Genomic DNA, 24,616 nt, shown 5'->3' on the forward strand with positions numbered 1-24,616 from the left:
AGCATGTCATATGCCACCCTGGGGACCCCTCACTCAGCACAGACACACTGCTTGCCAGCTTGTGTGTGCTGGTGGGGATAAAATGACTAAGTCGACATGGCACTCCCCTCAGGGTGCCATGCCAACCTCACACTGCCTATAGGTATAGATAAGTCACCCCTCTAGCAGGCCTTACAGCCCTAAGGCAGAGTGCACTATACCATAGGTGAGGGCATAAGTGCATGAGCACTATGCCCCTACAGTGTCTAAGCAAAACCTTAGACATTGTAAGTGCAGGGTAGCCATAAGTGTATATGGTCTGGGAGTCTGTCATACCCGAACTCCACAGCACCATAATGGCTACACTGAAAACTGTGAAGTTTGGTATCAAACGTCTCAGCACAATAAATGCACACTGATCCCAGTGTACATTTTATTGTGAAATACACCCCAGAGGGCATCTTAGAGATGCCCCCTGAAACCATACCGACTACCAGTGTGGGCTGAATAGTTTTAGCAGCCTGCCACACACCAGACATGTTGCTGGCTACATGAGGAGAGTGCCTTTGTCACTCTGTGGCTAGTAACAAAGCCTGTACTGGGTGGAGGTGCTTCTCACCTCCCCCTGCAGGAACTGTAACACCTGGCGGTGAGCCTCAAAGGCTCACCCCCTTTGTTACAGCACCCCAGGGCACTCCAGCTAGTGGAGTTGCCCGCCCCCTCCGGCCATGGCCCCACTTTTGGCGGCAAGGCCGGAGGAGATAATGAGAAAAACAAGGAGGAGTCACTGGCCAGTCAGGACAGCCCCTAAGGTGTCCTGAGCTGAGGTGACTCTGACTTTTAGAAATCCTCCATCTTGCAGATGGAGGATTCCCCCAATAGGATTAGGGATGTGCCCCCCTCCCCTCAGGGAGGAGGCACAAAAAAGGTGTAGCCACCCTCAGGGCTAGTAGCCATTGGCTACTAACCCCCCAGACCTAAACACACCCCTAAATCGAGTATTTAGGGGCTCCAAGAACACAGCAAGATAGATTCCTGCAACCTAAGATGAAGAAGGACTGCTGAGCTGAAAATCCTGCAGAGAAGACGGAGACATCAACTGCTTTGGCCCCAGCTCTACCGGCCTGTCTCCCCACTTCGAGAAAAACTGCAACAGCAACGCGTTCCACAGGGTCCAGCAACCTCTGAAGCCTCAGAGGACTACCCTGCATCTAAAAGGACCAAGAACTCCAGAGGACAGCGGCTCTGCTCCAAGAAAGAAGCATCTTTGCAACAAAGAAGCAACTTTGAAAGAACACACGTTTCCTGCCGGAAGCGTGAGACGTTGCACTCTGCACCCGACGCCCCCGGCTCGACTTGTGGAGAACCAACACTACAGGGAGGACTCCCCGGCGACTGCGAGCCCGTGAGTAGCCAGAGTTGACCCCACTGAGCCCCCACAGCGATGCCTGCAGAGGGAATCCAGAGGCTCCCTCTGACCGCGACTGCCTGCTTCAAAGACCCCACGCCTGGTAAGGACACTGAACCCGCAGCCCCCAGGACCTGAAGGATCCGACCTCCAGTGCAGTAGCGACCCTTCAGGTGGCCCTCTCCCTTGCCCAGGTGGTGGCTACCCCGAGGACCCCCCCCCCCCCCCTTGCCTGCCTGCATCGCTGAAGAGACCCCTTGGTCTCCAATTGAACTCCATTGCAAACCTGACGCCTGTTTGCACTCTGCACCCGGCAACCCCAGTGCCGCTGAGGGTGTACTTTTTGTGCTGACTTGTGTCCTCCCCGGTGCCCTACAAAACCCCCCCTGGTCTGCCCTCCGAAGACACGGGTACTTACCTGCTGGCAGACTGGAACCGGGGCACCCCCCTTCTCCATTGAAGCCTATGCGTTTTGGGCACCACTTTGACCTCTGCACCTGACCGGCCCTGAGCTGCTGGTGTGGTAACTTTGGGGTTGCCCTGAACTCCCAACTGGGGGCTACCTTGGACCCAACTTTGAACCCTGTAGGTGGTTTACTTACCTGCAAACCAGGAACTGTTGAAAATTGCAGTGTCCAGTTTTAAAATAGCTTATTGCCATTTGTGTGAAAACTGTAAATGCTATTTTGCTAATTCAAAGTTCCTAAAGTTCCTAAGTGAAATACCTTTCATTTAAAGTATTGTTTGTAAATCTTGAACCTGTGGTTCTTAAAATAAACTAAGAAAATATATTTTTCTATATAAAAACCTATTGGCCTGGAATTGTCTTTGAGTGTGTGTTCCTCATTTATTACCTGTGTGTGTACAACAAATGCTTAACACTACCCTTTGATAAGCCTACTGCTCGGCCACACTACCACAAAATAGAGCATTAGAATTATCTCTTTTTGCCACTATCTTACCTCTAAGGGGAACCCTTGGACTCTGTGCATGCTATTTCTTACTTTGAAATAGTACATACAGAGCCAGCTTCCTACAACCGCCAAACTTACAAATCTCTGCAGTGGTGGAATCACAACAACTTAACAAAAGGGCGGTCTTTTCAAGACCCAGTGCCGCAGACCATAATCACAACGGATGCGTCAATGACAGGTTGGGGAGCCCATCTCAACAATCTAACGATACACGGGGAATGGCACTCACTTAATCAGCTTACCACATAAACCACTTGGAATTATTAGCTGTGTTCTTAGCCATCAAAGCATTTCAACCTCAGATCATACACAAAACAGTCTTAATAAGAACAGACAACATGTCAACAATGTATTATCTGAAAAAACAAGGGTTGACACACTCATCCCAATTGTCCCTTTTAGCGCAAACAATATGGAAATGGCCAATTCACATTCACCTACTAGCGGAATATATCCCAGGAATACACAACCATCTAGCAGACCTTCTAAGCAGGACGCAGCAACAAATACACGAATGGGAGATTCACCCACAGGTAATTCAGTATTACTTTCAGATGTGTGGAACACCAAACATAGACCTTTTCGCAACAAGCGAAAACTCAAAATGCCAAAACTTCACATCCAGAAACCCACCCCCTCAGTCCAAGGGCAATGGTCTATGATTCATCTGGTCAGGGATATTTGCTTACGCTTTTCCCACTCTCCTGTTAATTCCGTTTCTGGTCAACAAAATGCATCACACTTCTCTCACCATGATACTCATAGCGCCCACGTGGGCACACCAACACTGGTACACAACACTTCTAGATATGTCATTAGTGCCCCATCACAAGCTTCCAAACAGACCAGACCTGTTAACTCAGAACAGAGATCAAATCAGGCATCCCAATCCCAGTGTGCTCAATTTAGCAATTTGGCTCCTGAAGTCATAGAGTTTGGATATTTACAGCTTCCATTAGAATGTATGAAAGTTCTAAAACAAGCACGTAAACCAACAACCATACAATGCTATGCAAGTAAATGGAAACGGTTTGTATACTACTGTCAACCTAAAAATATAGATCCACTTAAAGCACCAGTACAAGATATTGTGTGCTATTTGCTTTATTTACAAAAAGCAAATCTTGCTTTTTCCCCTATTAAGATTCATATAACGGCCAGATCAGCCTACCTACAAAACATACAACATACCTCTCTCTTTAGAGTACCTGTCATAAATGCATTTATGGAAGGGCTTAAACGCATTATTCCACCCAGAACTCCACCATTTCCTGCATGGAATCTTAATATTGTGCTCACAAGACTTATGGACCCCACATTCGAACCGATGCACTCTTGTGCTATTCAATTTCTCACTTGGAAGGTTGCTTTCTTAGTAGCAATTACTTCATTGAGAAAAGTAAGTGACATTCAGGCATTTACTCTAGAAGAACCCTTCGTCCAAGTACGCAAACACAAAGTAGTACTTAGGACAAATCCAAGTTTTTTGCCTAAAGTGGTTTCACCTTTCATTTTAATCAGTCAGTGGAATTGCTACTCTTCTTTCCACAGCCAGACTCTACTGCTGAAAGAGCTCTGCACACTCTTGATCTTAGAAGAGCTCTAATATATTATGTAGACAGAACTAAGGACTTTAGGACAACTAAACACCTTTTTGTTGCTTTCCATCAATCTCATCAAGGTAATCCCATTTCAAAACAAGGATTGGCTAGATGGATTAATAAATGCTACCTTAAAACAAAAAGGCAGCTAATAATAACTCCAAAAGCAGATTCCACTACAAAAAGGGTGCCTCCATGGCATTCTTAGGACATATACCAATGGCAGATATATGCAAAGCTGCCACATGGTCCACACCAAATACATTCACAAAACATTACTGTGTAGATGTGTAATCTAGACAACAAGCTAATGTTGGAAAAGCAGTGTTAAAAACACTATTTCAAACCACTTCAACTCCTACAGGCTAACCACACTCATTTGGGAGGAGAACTGCTTTTTAGTCAATGCACAGCATGTGTATTCTCAGCTACACATGCCATCAAACAGAAAATGTCACTTACCAAGTGTACATCTCTTCGTGGCATGTAGTGTTTCAGATTCACATACGCCTTCCCTCCTCCCCAGGAGCCTGTAGTCATTGTAGTATTCATTTGTACATATGTATATATTTATATATATATATTTGCATGGACATCTTATTTACTTTTAATATATCTATAGTTGTACATACGGAATCTTTCACTCCTTACTTCACCCTTCTGCGGGAAAACAATCTAACAAAAGAGTTGATGCCCATGCGCACTATCACCGAGAGGAGGAGTCATTTGACCCCGTGACTCAAAAAAATAAAGACTTCTTCAAAGAAAAACAACTTGTAACACTCTGAGCCCAACACTAGATGGTGAGGTATGCACAGCATGTGATTCTGCAGCACTACATGCCACCAACAGATGTACACTGGGTAAATGACATTTTCCATATATATATATATATGTTCAATGGCATGTGTAGCTGCAGATACACATACTGTGCATTATCCTGCCATCTAGTGTTGGGCTCGGAGTGATACAAGTTGTTTTTCTTCGAAGAAGTCTTTTCGAGTCACGAGACCGAGTGACTCCTCCCTTTCGGCTCCATTGCGCATGGGCGTCGACTCCATCTTAGATTGTTTTCTTTCCGCCATCGGGTTCGGACGTGTTCCTCTTCGCTCCGTATTTCGGTTTGGAAAAGTTAGTTAGTTATTGGAAAATTTGACAGTATTGTTTGAGCTCGGTACCGGGTTAGTGCTAGCACATCGACACCGAAGAAAGAAGCGCTCCGGCGGCCCTTCGGGCTCCCACTCCTCGGCGGGGCCTGGTTGGCCCGACCTCGTCCATCTTCAAACCTCATGGACCGGACCCCCTTCCGCTTCTGCCCCAACTGCCATGCAAAGTATCCTTATACAGACCAATACTTGGTCTGTAATCTGTGTTTGTCTCCTGAACACAAAGAGGATACTTGCGAGGCCTGTTGGGCATTTCGATCCAAGAAAACACTGCAAGATCGAAGAGCTCGAAGACTCCAGATGGCGTCAACACCGTCCGGGCACATCGACGTCGAAGAAGAAGAGAGATTCTCCATTCGAGATTCGGACTCGGACGAGTCCGAGAGTGATCAGCCGAAAAACGCAGCAAACCGTGAGTAAACCAGCCCCAGCAAAATCTCACCCCAAAATAATGAAGGCCAAGGGGACGCCACCGCCAACAGGCCATGGCTTAACCCGAAAACATGGTGACCAAACATCGGCACCGAAAAAGGCCTCCCAGCAGCCGAAGACATCCGACTCCGGTCGAGATACCGGCTCTGACCAAACTCGACACCGAAAGTTCGGCACCGACTCCGAACAAACTCGACACCGAGAGTTCGGCACCCCGAAAGTCAAAAAGGTTTCCTCAGAGCCGAAAAAGACTGTTGAAAAGACTTTGGTGCTGAAACATGCGGCCTCGGAGCCGAAACCAGGCTCCTATACAGAAGAACAAGGCCTTTCAACTCAATTACAAGGTCACAGATTTGAACAAGAACTGGGCATGGGGGAGCCAGACCATACCCAGAGGAGGTTGCATATACAAAAAGAAACGGGGAGAATCCGAACTCTACCTCCAATAAAGATGAAGCACAAGCTCGCATTCCAAGAAACGGAAATGCAGCCAAAAACTAGAGTGGCTAAAGAAAAGACACCACCACAATTCTCGCCACAGCAATCGCCATCACATTCGCCACATCTGTCCCCGGTAGCAACACCCCCAATGATGCAGTCACCGACACACATGGGGATGACCCGGATGCATGGGATTTGTATGATGCACCAGTCTCAGATAATAGTCCTGATTGCTACCCGGCAAGGCCGTCACCACCTGAGGACAGCACTGCGTACATGCAGGTGGTATCAAGGGCAGCTACATTTCATAATGTAGCAATGCATGCAGAGCCCATAGAAGATGACTTTTTGTTCAACACCCTGTCATCCACTCACAGCCAATACCAAAGCTTGCCGATGCTGCCAGGCATGTTAAAACACGCCAAGCAAGTGTTTCAAGACCCAATAAAAGGCAGAGCCATCACGCCTAGGGTGGAGAAGAAATATAAACCTCCCCCTACTGACCCTGTATATATCACACAACAATTAACTCCTGATTCGGTGGTAGTGGGAGCAGCCCGGAAAACGTCAAACTCCCAAACATCAGGAGACGCACCACCGTCCAACAAGGAAAGTCGGAAATTCGATGCAGCAGGCAAGAGGGTGGCAGCACAGGCAGCCAATCAATGGCAGATTGTCAATTCACAAGCTCTACTGGCACGATACGACAGGGCACATTGGGATGAAATGCAACATCTCATTCAACACCTTCCCAAAGAGTTCCACAAACGTGCCCAACAGGTTGTTGAGGCGGGCCAAGCTATCTCGAACAACCAAATACGGTTGGCTATGGACTCAGCAGACACGGCGGCAAGGACAGTGAACACGGCAGTGACCATTCGTAGACACGCATGGTTACGAACCTCCGGATTTAAGCCAGAAATCCAGCAGGCTGTGCTGAATATGCCTTTCAATGAACAACAACTGTTTGGGCCGGAGGTGGATACGGCAATAGACAAACTGAAAAAAAGACACGGACAGGGCCAAAGCCATGGGCGCGCTCTACTCCCCACACAACAGAGGCACTTTTAGGAAGCCGCACTTTAGAGGGGGGTTTCATGCCCAAACCACAGAGCCTTCCACCTCGCAAGTCAGACCCACATATCAGGGCCAATATCAAAGAGGAGGTTTTCGGGGACAATATAGAGGTGGACAGTTCCCTAAAGCAAGAGGGAAATTCCAGAGCCCAAAAAACCCACAAACCAAACAGTGACTTCAATGTCACCAACCCCCACCACACAACACCAGGGGGGGGGAGACTTTCCACATATTACTGCAACTGGGAACACATAACAACAGACGCATGGGTCCTAACCATTATCCGACATGGTTATTGCATAGAATTCCTACAATACCCACCAGATGTGCCTCTAAGAGCACACAATATGTCCAAACAACACTTAGACCTGTTACAACTAGAAGTCCAAGCATTGCTACAAAAAGAAGCAATAGAACTAGTACCCAACCACCAAAAAGGAACAGGTGTCTACTCCCTGTATTTTCTGATTCCAAAAAAGGACAAAACACTGAGACCCATATTAGACCTCAGAACACTGAATCTTTACATCAAATCAGATCACTTTCACATGGTGAAACTTCAAGACGTGATTCCCTTGCTCAAAAAACAAGACTACATGTCAACATTAGATCTCAAGGATGCGTATTTCCACATACCCATACATCCTTCACACAGGAAATACTTAAGGTTTGTAATCCAAGGCGTGCATTACTAATTCAAAGTATAACCATTCGGCATAACAACAGCCCCAAGGGTATTCACAAAATGCCTTGCAGTAGTAGCTGCTCATATCAGAAGACAGCATATGCACGTATTCCCTTACTTAGATGACTGGTTAATAAAAACCAGCACTCAGCAACAGTGTCTTCTACAAACACAATATGTCATAGAAACACTCCACAAACTAGGGTTCTCCATAAACTACCAGAAATCACATCTACAACCGTGCCAAATACAACAATACTTAGGAGCAACAATCAACACGCAAAAGGGGATTGCCGCTCCATGTCCACAAAGGGTACAAGCCTTCCAAAATGTAATTTTAAACATGTACCCAAACCAACACTATCACGTGAGGCTTGTAATGAAACTCCTAGGCATGATGTCGTCATGCATAGCCATTGTCCCAAACGCAAGACTACACATGCGGCCCTTACAACAGTGCCTAGCAACACAATGGACACAAGCACAGGGTCAACTTCAAGATCTAGTGTTGTTAGACCGCCAGACACACTTCTTGCTTCAATGGTGGAATCCTATAAATTTAAACCAAGGGCGGCCATTCCAAGACCCAGTGCCACAATACGTGATCACAACAGATGCTTCCATGATAGGGTGGGGAGCACACCTTAACCAGCACAGTATACAAGGACAATGGGACGTTCACCAAAAGCAACTGCACATAAATCAGTTAGAACTGTTAGCAGTGTTTCTAGCATTGAAAGCATTTCAACCACTGATAGCCCACAAACACATTCTTGTCAAAACAGACAACATGACAACAATGTATTACCTAAACAAACAAGGAGGGACACACTCATCACAACTGTGTCTCTTAGCACAAAAGATTTGGCATTGGGCGATTCACAATCACATTCGCCTAATAGCACAGTATATCCCAGGAATTCAAAACCAGTTAGCCGACAATCTCAGTCGAGATCAGCAACAAACACACGAATGGGAGATTCATCCCCAGGTACTACAAAACTACTTTCTACGCTGGGGAACACCACAGATAGACCTATTCGCAACAAAAGAAAAAGCAAAATGCCAAGACTTCGCGTCCAGGTATCCACACCCTCAGTCCAAGGGCAATGCGTTATGGATGAGTTGGTCAGGGATATTTGCTTACACTTTTCCCCCTCTCCCACTCCTTCCTTATCTAGTAAACAAATTGAGTCAAAACAGACTCAAACTCATACTAATAGCACCAACCTGGGCTCGCCAACCGTGGTACACAACACTACTGGACTTGTCAGTAGTACCTCATATCAAACTACCAAACAGACCAGATCTGTTAACTCAACACAACCAGCAGATCAGACACCCGAATCCAGCATCGCTCAATCTAGCAATCTGGCTCCTGAAGTCTTAGAATTTGGACATTTAGACCTTACACAGGAATGTATGGAGGTCATTAAGCAAGCTAGAAAACCTACTACAAGACATTGTTACGCAAACAGATGGAAAAGATTTGTTTATTACTGCCATAATAATCAAATTCAACCACTACATGCTTCCGCAAAAAACATGGTAAGCTATTTATTACACTTACAAAAATCTAAACTAGCATTTTATTCTATAAAAATACATCTCACAGCAATATCTGCCTATCTGCAGATTACACATTCAACATCACTTTTTAGAATCCCAGTCATCAAAGCATTTATGGAGGGTTTAAAAAGAATCATACCCCTGAGAACACCACCAGTCCCCTCGTGGAACCTCAATATTGTATTGACACGACTCATGGGTCTACCATTTGAACCCATGCACTCCTGTGAGATACAGTACTTAACCTGGAAAGTAGCCTTCCTAATAGCTATCACATCTCTTAGAAGAGTAAGTGAAATACAAGCATTTACTATACAAGAACCCTTTATACAAATACATAAACATAAAGTGGTTCTCCGTACAAATCCCAAATTCCTACCAAAAGTTATATCACCGTTCCACCTAAACCAAACAGTGGAACTCCCAGTCTTTTTTCCACAACCAGACTCAGTAGCTGAAAGAGCCTTACATACGTTAGACATTAAAAGAGCAATAATGTATTACATTGATAGAACAAAACAATTTCGCAAAACAAAACAATTGTTTGTAGCTTTCCAAAAACCTCATGCAGGAAATCCAATATCCAAACAAGGCATTGCCAGATGGATAGTGAAATGTATTCAGACCTGCTATATTAAAGCAAAACAAGATCTACCTATTACGCCAAAGGCACACTCCACTAGGAAAAAAGGCGCCACAATGGCCTTTCTAGGAAATATACCTGTGACAGAAATCTGTAAGGCAGCCACATGGTCTACGCCTCATACTTTCACAAAACATTACTGTGTAGATGTGCTAACAACACAACAAGCCACAGTAGGACAGGCTGTATTTTACGAACATTATTTCAGACAACTTCAACTCCTACAGGCTAAGCCACCGCTTTTGGGGAGATAACTGCTTAATAGTCTATGCACAGCATGTGTATCTGCATCTACACATGCCATCGAACGGAAAATGTCACTTACCCAGTGTACATCTGTTCGTGGCATGGGACGCTGCAGATTCACATGTGCCCTCCCGCCTCCCCGGCAGCCTGTAGCCGTTATAAGTTGATAAAACTTGTAAATTTGTAAATATATACTATTTTTATACATATTATGTGCATACATACTCACTCCATTGCATGGGCACCTTTACTATATACACAACTCCTACCTTCCCTTTGCGGGGAAAACAATCTAAGATGGAGTCGACGCCCATGCGCATTGGAGCCCGAAAGGGAGGAGTCACTCGGTCTCGTGATTCGAAAAGACTTCTTCGAAGAAAAACAACTTGTAATACTCTGAGCCCAACACTAGATGGCAGGATAATGCACAGCATGTGAATCTGCAGCGTCCCATGCCACGAACAGATGTACACTGGGTAAGTGACATTTTCCATATATATATATATATGTATATATATATAAAATTACATATGTACACGCTGAGGGTTGCCACTTGGTAGTTATAGTTCGATCTGCTTTTCCATAGACCGAGCGCTTTTTAGTTTGCTTATAACTTTAGTGCCGTTTGACAAATCTTCACAAAATTTTCCAGAAAAAAGTTCATCCACTTCAGCTCCTTGCTGGAAAGTTTCAGGGTGATCCATCAAGCAGGGGGCTAAGAAAAGAAGGGGGTCCCAAACAAATAGTGCCAAGTTGTAGACAAAGCTGAAAATTCCTTTTCTATGGAAAGCAGGGTTAACTATTCATACCTACTGGCTACTGCCAGTAGGCAAAATGTGTGTGTATACACACACACACACACTCTCTCTCTCTATCCATGTGTTTTTGTGTGTATGGGTGTGTGTAAAAAATGCTTGCAATTACTAAAAGTTGGTATGACACTACCTTGCCTCAAGAAAATCATGGAGTTTATGAACTTTACATCTAATTGATGCAGGAATGAAAACACATCCTTGTAAAGTAAAGTGTACAGTAAATACAGCCTTAATGTAATTGTTGTATCTGTTCCAGAACCGTACAAGCTTTATGTTTCTTTATACTCATTAATAGTTGTGTATATCACCATAGTTATGAATGAATGAGGAATTTGTAGAGGCAGCTGTTTCTCAAGAGTGTCCTGGCACTAAAGGAAGGACAAAGGATACACAACTGAAAAATGAAGCCATATAGCTAAGAATAAAAAAGCCAAGTTTTTAATTTCTTTCCAAAGGTGGCCTCAAAAGGAATCTGACACGCATCTCAAGGAAGCTTGTTCCAAGCTTTGGCAGTGAGAAAAGAGAAGGCCCTCCCACCCCTCCTCACACATCTAATGCACAGAAAAATCAGCAGTGGGGCAGAAGCTAAATGCAATGTTCTGGAAGGGCTGTAACGTTCAAATCTCTTTGCAAGATAACCTAGGCTAGCAAGAAACACTGCCCTATGGACCATAACAAGGGTTTTGAATAAAATCTGTTTCCTGACTGCCAGCCAGTGGAAGGATTGCAGAACAGGTGAAATTGAAGAGCGCCTGGGCAGGTGCATGATGAGCCTGGTAGCAACATTTTGGATAACCCGAAGGCGGTTAAGCAGAGCTTCTGACACTCCCAAATACAGAGCATGGGCGTAATCCAAGTGGGATGTAATCAGCGCATGGATCATGACTCTCCTACAATCCAAAGGTAGGATGAAAAGAAATTTCTTCAGTGTGCAAACATAGGAAAGCATTGACTCACAATGGCAGAAAAACGCAGACGCAATGACAAAGTGTTGTCCAGCTTGACCCCCAAAGCAGGGGGCCAAATGTCGTCCCACCAGTTCGAAGAATGTAATCCAAACAGAATGATTTCTGTCTTATTGGTATTACATTTGAGTTATAAAATAAACTTGATTGAATAAATGAGGTGACTCACCAGATGGATATAATGGTTCAAAATAAGAGTTCATAAGCCGAGACCACAAGCCAGTTGACTATAATGGAGCCATACCAGGATGAAACCGTTGACATGAGCAGAACCACAGCAACGGCTATCTAAGAATCTATAGTGTGCCTTGAGAAAGCCCTATGTTCTACTCACCAGGGGTGAAACATGTGTTGACTACAAGCATCTTGTTAGAGTTGAGTGAAGATTATCAAAGAGACAAATAGAAATTTACAAAGCAAGCCCTAAAAGGGAAGAGATCTTTGAGACAAGCAGACCCACAGATAGAGGGACAGTAATGAACCTTGAGAAAGCGCCAAGCACTGCTTACCAAAGTGAATCATGTGTAGGCTTTGAGGAGGTTTTAAGAGATGCATAAAGATAATAAAAGAGAACTAATTAAAAAAAGTTAACACTAAAAACACTAAATGAATAATCACCTTTATTATACACCATCATAAGATGTAAGTATATCAAATGAAAAATAAAGAAGTGCTTACTGTTTAATTAATAAAGTTCACTGTTTGCCAATTGATATGCCAATTACAGTTGGAGAAAAGAGTTATGGTACACCCTGAACTGCTTCAGGAATCAAATAGGGCAAAATGAGATACCTATTTTTATCCAAATGATTGAGAAACAACTGCAAACCTGCTATATGTAGGTCTGTATACGTGGGCACATAGCTGGACATTATGTTCATGCAAGAAATGGTTCCAATAATGTTTGTAGTTGAGAAAGGTAATCCAGATAGATTCTCTCGCTCTTTCATGTTTCTCTTTTTGATTTCTACAGAGTGATCGCCATTTAGTGGGGACCCAGCAACCTGATGGACCATGCAGAGTGAATTATAAGCACAGAGCTTGAACGGTGATGCACCACAACTAAGCTAACATGAAGGTACTGCACTTAACTAGCCATGTTTTCCATACATATGCACCATTGAAGAGACATTCTCTCTACCGCTTAAAGGGGGCTAGTTTGCATAGAGGGGTTTTGCTCTGGAAACTCTCACAGGGCCTGCATCATCTGACAAGAAAATCTTCATCTGGTTTGCTTGTACCTGCTGTGCTCAAAATTAGAGATGAATTTTATATAATGTTGCACATGGAGGATTACAAAGTTAGGTTCAGTTGCAGAGGACTTGTTCTCAAGCCTTTGAGGATGCATGTAATAAAATTAACTTATTACCAGGGGCTGACCTAAGTTGGCGGTTCTAGACAGAAGGGCTTCAAATGCATTTTAGAACCTACCCACAAGCTATGTCTGAGAAAATCGTACACTAGGAATGAACCTATAGCCTCAAAGAACTACCCACCCACTGCTGCATACAGTATGCAAGTCAGATAAAGATTTAAGGGCTTCATACAAAAGACAGAAAACAGTTACCTATGTAGAGCGTTGGCTCCAGTGTATTCCTCAAACTTCTTTAAAATGCCTCAGCATTTTAGTCAGCTGTAAGAATCTTTTCTCTCCAGATTTATAGATTTGATGACAACAAAAATCTTTCCAATGATACCAGAATCCTACTATTGGTTTCTCCTGAGATTGATAATCACCCCGATCATATCCTTCCACCAGAATCCTAGGTCCTTCATAGTACTGTCTGTTCTCACTTTTGATGAGAATATTGAAGATCTGTTTCTAAGTTCCAAGTATTATTTAGCAGTGGATTTTGGGATTTGTTGAATGTCGACATTGGGCGACCCTATATAATTCCCTTATTTTCCCATTTCCACCTCCCAGGACGCTCCCAGACCCGCTTCAGTTACATTATGTTGCATGAACCCCAGGTTAGAGCCAGTGAAAATGTTCAGAATGCAGCAATATGAAGAAAAGTGTGTGTCCACGATCAACAGAAGTAATGTTCTATATTGTGCTGTATATGTAAAATAAGTTAATAAAATGTTATACAAAAAGGAAATGTGGGAAACAAAATGAAACAGGAAAGAAAAGAAGGCCTTCTCAGCATTCTTCACATGGCCTTGCGGGTGAGTGCCATGAATGATTGTGTAATCACTAGAAGTCATTAGTTCCACCATATTTAAGTAGTAGCAATTACACCCCATTTTTGTGGTTGTAAAACCATGCTCTTGGCCTCCTAAACTCCACACTGGCACCCCTTAAGGACATCCTACACATAGAAGCATGTCTCTTCCAGGGCCTGAAGAAGTATGATCACATTAACCATATCCTCCACAGGATCCTGTTGCCAGCCTGTACCATCTTCAAAATCATTTACTAAGTCATCACAGCTAGCATCTTGCTTATTTTGCAGAGAAGCTCACCAACTCTGGTGGTTGTCTGCACATCCCCAGCCAGGAAACCACCACACTGCAGCCTAATAAGTGTAAAGAAAGAAGGCAGTAGGACTTTTCTGTCTGTGACCGAGGATCTGGAATAGCATCCCTTTAGCCATCAGGGCCACTTCAGCACTGCTCTAATTTTCACCTCTTTAAAGACCACTAGATCACAGTGCATTACATGTCCACTAACCAGCTAGCTACCTCTTCTTTCATTCAGTGAATTTATTCTTGTCTTTGACCGTGTACAGCGCTCTGCTGCCTTTCGGCTAGGTTCATGCTATAGAAATACCACATACATGCATACATGCAATCTCTTTGTCCTCATAGAATATTAAAGACAACAAGGAACCAGCAGTGATTACTACACCCTGCCAGAAGTATCCTTCCCCTTTCCTCCTGTGCTCTTCCTATCCTCTCTCCGTCCTTGCCCACACAGAAGTCACCGGACACGTTTATCGCACAGTAAATCAATGTTTGCACAGTTTTTACCCACTAAGAGGACTTTAACTTCCAATTGAATGGTACTGGTGGGGTTTTCCTGCATGATAACAGTAATTGGGTGTGTGGAGTTTGCACCCTACCAGTACCATGCAACTCTTAATTGTGGGAAAAGTGTAGTGTGAGGCTTATTTGAGAGAAGAGCAGCTCCATTTAGTCGTGTGGACTCTCCTACGGATGATGCTTAATATCCGTTTCTTGCACTGAAGCGCAAATAATTTGTTCAGTGTGAGACATCATTCACTGAGAATCAAGAAGGATGTCAAGTACCCTGTTTTTACTGAAGGGAGTTGTGTAAATGAAAACTTCCTGAGGCTTCCCGGGGATGGGAATGTGTTGATTGGTTGAGGACAGTAACCAGTAAACCAGAGGCTTTTCCCAATGAGATTTGGATGTGCTTTGTGGTCTTCCCGGATCCAGGCAGGCCAAAGTATCCCATAATACCCTCATTTTCTAACACTACCTTATTTAGCATTTTAAACATTGTTTGCAATGGTACTGAGTTTCTCATTTTAAAGTACATTGTGTCTGATGCATCATCGAGCAGGTTGAGGCAGCCTCAGTTATCCTCCTTGCCAGAGATGCCGCTCCCTCTTGATCCCCCTGTGTCACCAGTGGTAGAGGTGTACACCAAAGAATTGGAAATTCTTTCCTTACACTGACTTAGTGCTGAGACTGAGGTTCCTGTAGGAGACTTGTGTGGCTTTCCAGAGAGTCATACAAGGGCAAGGCGTGCTCAGGTACTCTCTCCAGCCCATGTGAAATGATTTTCTGCAAGAATACGGATTTCAAACATAGATTGTCAACAAAAGACTAATAAAATGCTGTGTTTACTTACCGGTAATAGCATTAATCTGAATCCTTCTCTTCTCTTATCGGAGATAACAAGGATACCACCTTCAGGGCATTGCATGAAAGGAGCTACCACCCCAGACCCTCCCCTGATCACAAGGTCACTGGTATAAGACATGTCAGATTTTGCACACTGGGCACCCATTTTCTCAGAATGAAGCTCATGAGAATAATGAGGTGCCACCGAGCCCAGGGCACCATAAACTCTGTTGCTGCCAGATCGCCTTGCAACCCCATCCACAGGAAGACAGGCTGAAGGGGCATCGCTAGAAGATGCAGCAGATCTGACTGAATCTTTAGCACCCTTGAGTCTGGCAACGTCACAATGCCAAGATCTGTCCGGAACCCGGCCCCAATGAAGACGCGACCCTGAGATGGACTCGGTTGGGACTTCCTTGCATTCACCAAGAAACCTTGAGACAAGAGAAGAACCAGTGTACTCTGCACATGTAAACAAGTCAAGGGAAGAGAAGGCCCCTTGACCACAGAGTTGTTGAGATATGGGAAGCAAGCAATCCCCTGCAGATGAAGAATCGCCATCAGAGGGGACGACTGTAATAAAGCAAGTACAGTCCAGGTACAGGAGAGATGTAGCCACAGGATACTAACTTATGATGTTTATCAAGATAAACAGTACATGGAAATCATCTCGGCCACCCTCTCCAACTCCTTGTCCAGTTACATCTGACTCCCATCATTCCCCCAGAACCTTTACATCTGTGAGTTCCTGTGGAATGCTAATACCTCACATTTCACAGGAAGCACCAATTACCACACACCTCCCTCTCTTATAATTAAACATAAGTCATTAAACATAACTCCATGACCAATATTAAAATGCATAAACATTTTTTCACAATTAACTTAAGATTAATCAATAGATTTAAATGACTAACAGTACTACACATACATTTACATAATTTCTTGGTTTGTTTTTTACATACATGACACTACTTATACTTCACAAATTCCTCCAAGAATTTTGGTGCCCTCACCTTTGTTTTAACTCTTTCATCTCTCTCTTTTCTTACGTCTCCATCTTTTCTCGCCCTCTTTTCACCATCTCTCCCACTATTGTCCTCCGCCTCCCGCTTAATTTCTTCCTCCATATCATCGCTGTGCACTTTCACCTTCCTTTTCTCTTTATTATATTCTACCACCACCCCTCTGTTGAGATTCCACATTCTTAAATCTGTTGTCTTCATGGCATCCCTAAATAACTTTTCTACTTGAATGGGATCAGACATTTTATGCGCTTACCTGTTTCTCACCCAATCCCATTCTTGCACTTTAGTGACTTTTACTCTATTTCTAGCATCAGACCTCTCCTTCCATCTTTTCCTTCGCTATATAATCCCTTTCCATTTCTCTTTTATCTCTCCCATTCATCTCTACATTCCCACACTTTTCCTTACACCTCTCATTGACCCATGCAGGTGTAATGACTCAATTAGGTTTCCTTTTTGTAAACAGCTGAAAGGGAGGCTTTTCAGTGATTGTGTGCAGCGTTAAACCTCCTCCTTCCATTACTGTGCATTATCCTTGGCCATCCTGATGATTTCTTTAAGTACCCAGCATCAGGGTGATAAAGAACACATTGTTTGTGCCTAATCCATTTTCCTCTTAAAATCTCCTCCATTTCCCTTGAAAATAACTGAACTCCATTATTTGTGTGTAAAGTTCCTGGAATTCCTTCCCTGTTTATTAGTTCTTAAACAAATGCCACTATATGTCTCGTTTCTACTCCCTGAATAAAAGTCACCTCAGACCATCTCGAAAAGGAATCCATCAATGCAATCACATAAGTGGATTCCCAAGGACCCTCCGGTAATTTCTGCACAGCCATTAGCAGCACTCTAGGGCCCATATATATACTTTTTTAGCGCTGCATTTGCGTCATTTTTTGACACAAAAGCGGCGCAAACTTGCAAAATACAATTGGATTTTGTAAGTTTGCGCCGTTTTTGCGTCAAAAAGAGCGCAAATGCAGCAATAAAAAGTATAAATATGGGCCCAGGTTTCAAGATTTTGTTGCTTGTCATGCACTGTACAAACACTTATTAGCTTTCTGTTTCAAGGTCCATTTCAGGCCACCAATAAGTTCTTAACCATGCTTTAGTCTTCGATATTATTTGATGCCCCTCATGTGCCAACTTTGTGAGAGACTTCCTCAACCTCTCTGGTGGGACCAACCTAGTTCTTCTAAATACAAATTCTTGATTCTCTGAGAGATCCTCTTTTACATTCAAACATTTCTGAATTTCATTGTCCTCGCCCTCTTTCCTGTGCCATCTTGCCTCGAACAACGTGAGCATCTTTTGTAATACGTAATTTTCATCTTTACATTTTCTCCACTCTTCCTCTGAAATCACAATGCCCTCTATAGCACATACACACTCATCTTCTTCTTCCTCCTCATCACCTACACTTTCTTCATCCACTTTCCTGTCTACCAATTGAATAGTGCATCAGCCACCACATTTGCAGTCCCCGGAATATAATTACCGAAAAGCTATACTCCTGCAGACCTCCTATCCATGTAGTTCTTGCTGACACAGCATAAATCCCCTCCCTATTTAAAATTTCTTTTAGGAGCTTATGATCTGTTTTTACTTTAAACTCACTTCCCAAAGAAAAGTCCTCATTTTTTTTACTGCCAAAAAGATTGCCAGGGCATCCCTCTCAATATCTGAGTATCTCATATCCGGCACTTTCAGACTCCTTGATGAAAACATGATCGTCTTGGTCTCACTCTCTTCACCTGCATCAATACTGTTCCTGGCCCCTTGACACTCGTGTCAGTAACCAGGGTGGATTTCTTGTTAGGATCAACACTACTTAAGTTAGGAGCAGCTTCTTATTCTTGCTTTATTAGTTTGAACTCTTCTACACAGTCATGATTCCAATTGAAATCCACACCTTTTCAACAAGTTCCTCATTGTTACACTCTTCATGCAAAATTCAGGATGAACTTACAATAATATTTGGCCGTCCCTAAAAACTTAAGTAACTCCTCTTTGTTTTCTGGCAATATGAACTTGTCTATTGCATCCACTAAACTCACTTTTGGTCTTATGCCCTTGTCAGAAGATTCATGCCCTAGATACTCTGTGTTTTTGTCTAAATTTGCACTTTCTCTCTTTTATTGTCAGGTTTGCCTCCTGTAGCTTCTTTAATACTCATCTTATCCTTTCATCACGTTCATCCATGTCAGACCCATAAATGAGTACATCATCTTGATAAATCATAATATCTTCTACACCTTTCAGAACTTTTTCCATTGCCCTTTGAAAAACTGAGGTTGCTGAAACCAACCCAAATGACATTCTTTTGTACCTGAACGTGCCAAAAGTTGTCACAAAAGCTGCCACATCTTTAGATTTATCATCAAGCTCAATATGATGATGAGCTGATTCTAAGTCAATCGACAAAAACATTTTAGCTCCTCTCAAAGAAGTTAGCATGTTCTTGATATTGGGAATGGGATACTTATCTACCACTAATCCTTTGTTCAGCTCTTTCAGGCCTACGTATAGCCTCACCTCTCTATTGATTTTCCTTGCAACTACTACTGGAGTTAGCCACTCTGTTCCTTCTACTTCTTCAATCACATCATCCCTTTTTTATTTTTTAAACTCACCTATTATGTCCTTTCTTAAATCAAACGGGACATTACACATTTTGCTACCCGCAGGTTGAATATTCTCTTTTAATCTAATCGTATGTGTGTGTGTGTAACTCCTCAAGCAACCCAACTATGTCCTAAAGACAGTCAAAAGTTCCTTCATTAAATTGGCCACAAACATCTCATTGCTTACTCCTTCTACCACCTGCTTCACAGATTGAACTATAATTGGAGGATTACTGTTTGGATCCAACATGACCCCAAGATCCTTTTGATGAAACCAGCTCATTATGCTATCACCTTTAGTTGAAGCATACACTTTGCGGGTCGCAAACCTTTCTTTGTACTCGATCATACCTATAAAATAGCCCTTTAACTTAATTGGTTCACCAAGATATGCAAACGACTTGATATATGGCTTCATGGGTTTGACTTTTCCCACAAGATTTTGATTGCAAAACTTTTTATACACCAGCGTTTTTTTAGCCCTTGAATCAAATAATAAACTTGTCTTTTCTCTATCAATTTTGATTTCATAAATAAGGCATTTCCTATCTTGACACCCTGTTAACAAAACAATTTGGCCACATTCACATTTAGAATCAGTTATTTCCACCACAATGTCTTTGACTTTTGCTTTGCCCTTCTCTTTCTTCAGTCTGCATTCACTCTGGAAGTGACCTTTCTTCCCACACCTTCTACATATGACTTTTAATGTAGGACATTGTGTTTATGATACACCAAGTGATTTTTACTGCCACATCTAAAACATTTTCTCTGATCTTTGCTTTGCTCTTTTGTTGTTTTACTTCTTGAATACCCTTGTTTCTGAATCACCACCCTAATATCTGTTTTTGCTTCTTCTTTAATTATCTCGACACACTTCATAGAATGCTCAATCTTTTTTGCTATAATCAAGATTTCTTCCAGGGTAGGTTCATCCTTCTGCCAAAGCTCATCTCTGAATTTCTCTATATTACATCCCAGCATAAACTGGCCTCTTAACCTTTCTTCAATATCTCCTATGCTTTTGCATGACGAAGCAAGTTTTCTTAAGTCAGTGGCATAATTTTCTACAGACTCACCCTCTCTCTGTAATCTCCTACCGAGGTTTTCTCTCTCCAAAGTAGTGCTAATTTGTGGTAGATAATAGTTATCCAAATTTTGAATACATATTTCATATTCACTCAATCTTTCTGCTTCTCTGTCAGTAACAGGCAGAAGAGGATTGAAAACCTTCTGCCCTTCTGATCCTAAACAATGCCACAGTAATGCAGTTTTACGTTTAGAGCTTAGTGATGCTCTATAAACTTTTGAATACCTCTCAAAAACTTTCTTCAATTTGTTCCTGGATCGCCAGGTGCTGTTAGAAAATAATGGTGCTGTTACATTTTGCATCATTTCTGATGATAGTAAACTGTGTAACAAATGATCAGTGCAAGTACAACACTACTCAATTTCAAATGTACTGATTGGTTAACTGTATGACCAGTGGTTAATAGAATCACACCAGATTCATATACAATACTAAATGTGCTTGTGTTGTGGATAAAACTAATACACAAACTCAATATTATTCTTTGCACAATATACAACATATACATTTGGGCATAAAGTCCCAGCATGTTTGTCACAATAGATAAGCAGACAGGCACCAGTTCCCTCAGAGGAGTGTCATTCATCAATGATGTATTCCTGCAGGGCGTATCAGTTATCTTGCTTGTTGCAATGAAAAAGTCTGCCTGTCACTGAACACAGGCAGGCAATCATGAAGATCAAAGTGCGTCTGTAGCTGTGTCAATTTAAACGCTAAAAGCATGCCTGTTGCTGTATACATGTAGAGTCTATATATATCTTCAAAGTGTGCCTGTCACTGCGCATCTGCAGGCAACAGGTAAATTGAAAGCATGCCCATTGCTGAGTAAATGTTGCAGGTCTCGAACAAGATAGTAAGTTGTTGACCAATTATCCAAGATGGCCGCCACAACATTGATTTGCATCTATTTTCATGAAAAGTAGGGTTTGTTCTCTATGCTTTGTTTTATGTTTGTTTCTACAAACAATCAGGCTTGTTTTCTTGTGTGCACGTGTATGCATATGCGTCTCCACTGCGCGCGTTACTTCAGCTACTGCAAGTGTTGCAGCTCACTCTCTAGAAACTGCCGAAAACTGCTACATTCAAAATACCACAACAGAAATGGTAAGCCTTTCCTTGTGTCTTTGCGCTCACGTTAGTGAGTCTAATGCTGCTGGTGCTCCTATAAGTCAATGTAACGGTCTGAAGCAATTCTTAAGATGCCGCTATACTTGAAACATGCTTAAAGTTGCATTAAGTAGACTAAACACCCTATCACAACACAGGCTAATTTCTGAAACAAAGTCTCACCTGCTCTAATGGATGTTGAGATGATCTCTCGAGCTGGTGTCCTGTTTCTTCTTGTCTAACGTTCCCTTCGTCACCAGTGTAATAAAGCAAGTACAATTCAGGTACCAAGGAAATATAGTCACAGGATACAAACCTAGGTTGTTTATTAAGATAAACGGTACATGGAAATCATCTCTGCCATCCTCTCCAACTCCTTGTCCAGTAACATCTGACTCCCAACATTCCTTCCAGGACCTTTACATCTGTGAGTTTCAGTGGAATGCTAATACCTCACATTCCACAAGAAGCACTCATTTCCTCACAAACACCTTGGTGACACATGTGGCGCTGACTTCAGGCCAAAAGGCAAAATCTTGAACTGATAATGCGTCTTCCCCACAGCGAACCTTAGAACTTTCTGATGACTTGAATGAACGGGAGCATGCAGGTATGCATCCTTCGGATCAGTGGTAGCCATGTAATTCCCCGGACACACCAAGGGAATGACCTGTGCGAGAGACAACATCTTGAATGGATGCCACCCATTGGTTGAGGTGCTTCAATTCCAAGACTGGCACAAACTCCCTGACGCCTTAGGTACCAGGAACAGGATCGAGTACATCTCTTGGCCGACCTGATCTAGTGGCCCCAAGATGATTGCCCATTTCTTTAACACCTCCTCGACCCCTGCCAACCGCACCACCTCCTTGGTACTGGAGTACGGATGCACCCTGTACCTGCAGGAAGCGAGACAAAGTCTCGAAGATAGCCACTCCGAGCTATGCTCTTCACCCAGTTGTCGGAGATGGAAAGCACCCATGCTGAAAGGAAGGCCGCTAACCGTCCACCCACAGGTCATGTGTCCCATAGTCAGGAGTGCAGACGAGAAGGCCCCACCTTGCGGGTGACATCCTGCTACTTACCATTCCTGGGCTAGAACCGTTTCCCGTAAAAGGAATAGGATTGAGTGTCCTTGCTAGGAAATTCCTTGCTGTCTCTGGCATCTGAGCGATTCTAGTCCCTAGACAACTTGTGGGAAGAGAACCTGTAGTACCACCTGTTTCTTGTCCTTGAAGGACTTCTGGATGAAACCATCCAACTGCTCACCGAACAGCTTACTTCCTTCAAAGGGCAGCGAAAGAAATTAAGCCTTCTGCGCCAGATCCGTCTTCCAGTTCCTCAACCACATGTTGCTCCGGGCAATGATAACAGAAGAAGCCACAGAAGCGGCCTTGATGACATTGGCGGACACAACAGCCAGGAACTTTGCTTGCTGCTCCATTTGCATGAGGACATCTGACATATTGGCATCCTCCTGCCTGTCCTCCACCAAGGCATCAAAATCCGTCACCAAGGACTAAGCCATTAAAGCCCCATAGGAGACCACCCTGAGTACCAGATTAGATGTCAAGAAATAGTTTTTAAGTCCACATTCCACTTTGCGAAACACATTATCCGAAGGAAAACAGTCATCAGGATTCAGAGAAGAAAGAACAATGAGACGGGTCCTCATCTTTCAAGGCATAGTACTTTTGAAGGAAACGAGGAACCTGGCAATGCTCAGGATCTTTACAGGACCTGAAAATCACTTCCCTGATCTGTGGGTGAAATTCTAAGTCAGCACCGCAGATTGGCGAATTGCGGAAACAGATTCTCAGCAGCTCCCTGCACCTGAGGCAGCGCCATGCCCAGATTGAGTCTGAAATGGGGCAGAATATCCACCAGCTCTTCCCTGGATAGGAACTTCGCACCAGGTACCACATGTCTCTCTGGCTCAGAAATATCCGAATAATCAGAATCCACATCATCAGTAAGCAGGGTCGAAGGATGCATAGTCTTAGTCATGGACGACAAGGCTTTGGTAACTGCAGCATCAATCATGGCCTGAACTTCGAAGGCCGTGAGGGATACTGAAGCCCCAGCTGGAACTCCAGCAGAAGCTCTCGCTGGCGCATCCTGCTGAAAATCACTCCCCTTCTCAGAATAAGGGGAAGGAGAGCTTCTCCGCTTCGCACTACGCTTTTCCAATGCCACCACAATAGTAATACACAGACCATCAAATCTCACCATTAAATAGGAAGTAAAAAGCCCCATCAGAGAGAAACTTCCTCCAAAATTGACCAACGTGTAAAAACAAACACATATGGCCCAGCCACTCACATATGCCCAGACTATACATAAACCAATGGGGAAACAACAAGCAATATTAAAGCCTAACAAAATCAAACTGTTGCAAAACTTACCCCAAAGTAGCATACAGCCTTAGTCATCAAAAACAGCCAGCCCCTCCACTGAAGGAGGTCCCCACTCAGGTCGGCAGGAAGTTGCTGATGAGTGGGTGTCTCCCCGACAACCAGCCCTTGTATCCAGACTGCAAAATTAAGAAAATATGGTGTCCCCCACTTTGGGAAGATGCTGCCAGTCTACCCAGCTCTTATATTAAAGTGACAAAAGCACCATTCTGGGTCAGACAGTGATACCAATATTTGACATACAGCTAAGGCTTTAATAATTCCAAACTCTCCCCATTCCCCTGGTCATTTTTGTCCTGATGAGACCCTAGTATCCAGCATAAGGGTCGAAACGCCGCTGACACGTTAATCAGTCAAGACCTCTTCGATTATGTATTGAATTATCAATCAATGCATTGACAAGCATACTTTATAACTTAATAAGAGGCTGTCTTTGTGAAATACACCAAAGATCATAGAACTATAAGCGATTTCCTTATTGCTTTATGGTGTGGTGTCTCTTTTCTCACTTGGGGATCACTTTTTTCAACTATCACTCC

General features: G+C 43.3%; 1 protein-coding gene across 1 annotated transcript in view; it reads left to right on the plus strand.

Annotated features, from left to right (window-relative positions):
• CYP39A1 (cytochrome P450 family 39 subfamily A member 1) overlaps window positions 1-24,616 on the plus strand; it is a 284,249-nt gene that overhangs the window by 227,181 nt on the left and 32,452 nt on the right. The window contains exon 12 of the mRNA XM_069236086.1: window positions 12,975-13,079. Within this exon, the coding sequence (XP_069092187.1) occupies window positions 12,975-13,046 (72 nt within the window). The 3' untranslated portion in view covers window positions 13,047-13,079. The remainder of the gene's footprint in view (window positions 1-12,974; window positions 13,080-24,616) is intronic.

Source organism: Pleurodeles waltl, chromosome 5 (assembly GCF_031143425.1).
Source record: "Pleurodeles waltl isolate 20211129_DDA chromosome 5, aPleWal1.hap1.20221129, whole genome shotgun sequence".
NCBI classification, from domain to species: Eukaryota; Metazoa; Chordata; class Amphibia; order Caudata; family Salamandridae; genus Pleurodeles; species Pleurodeles waltl.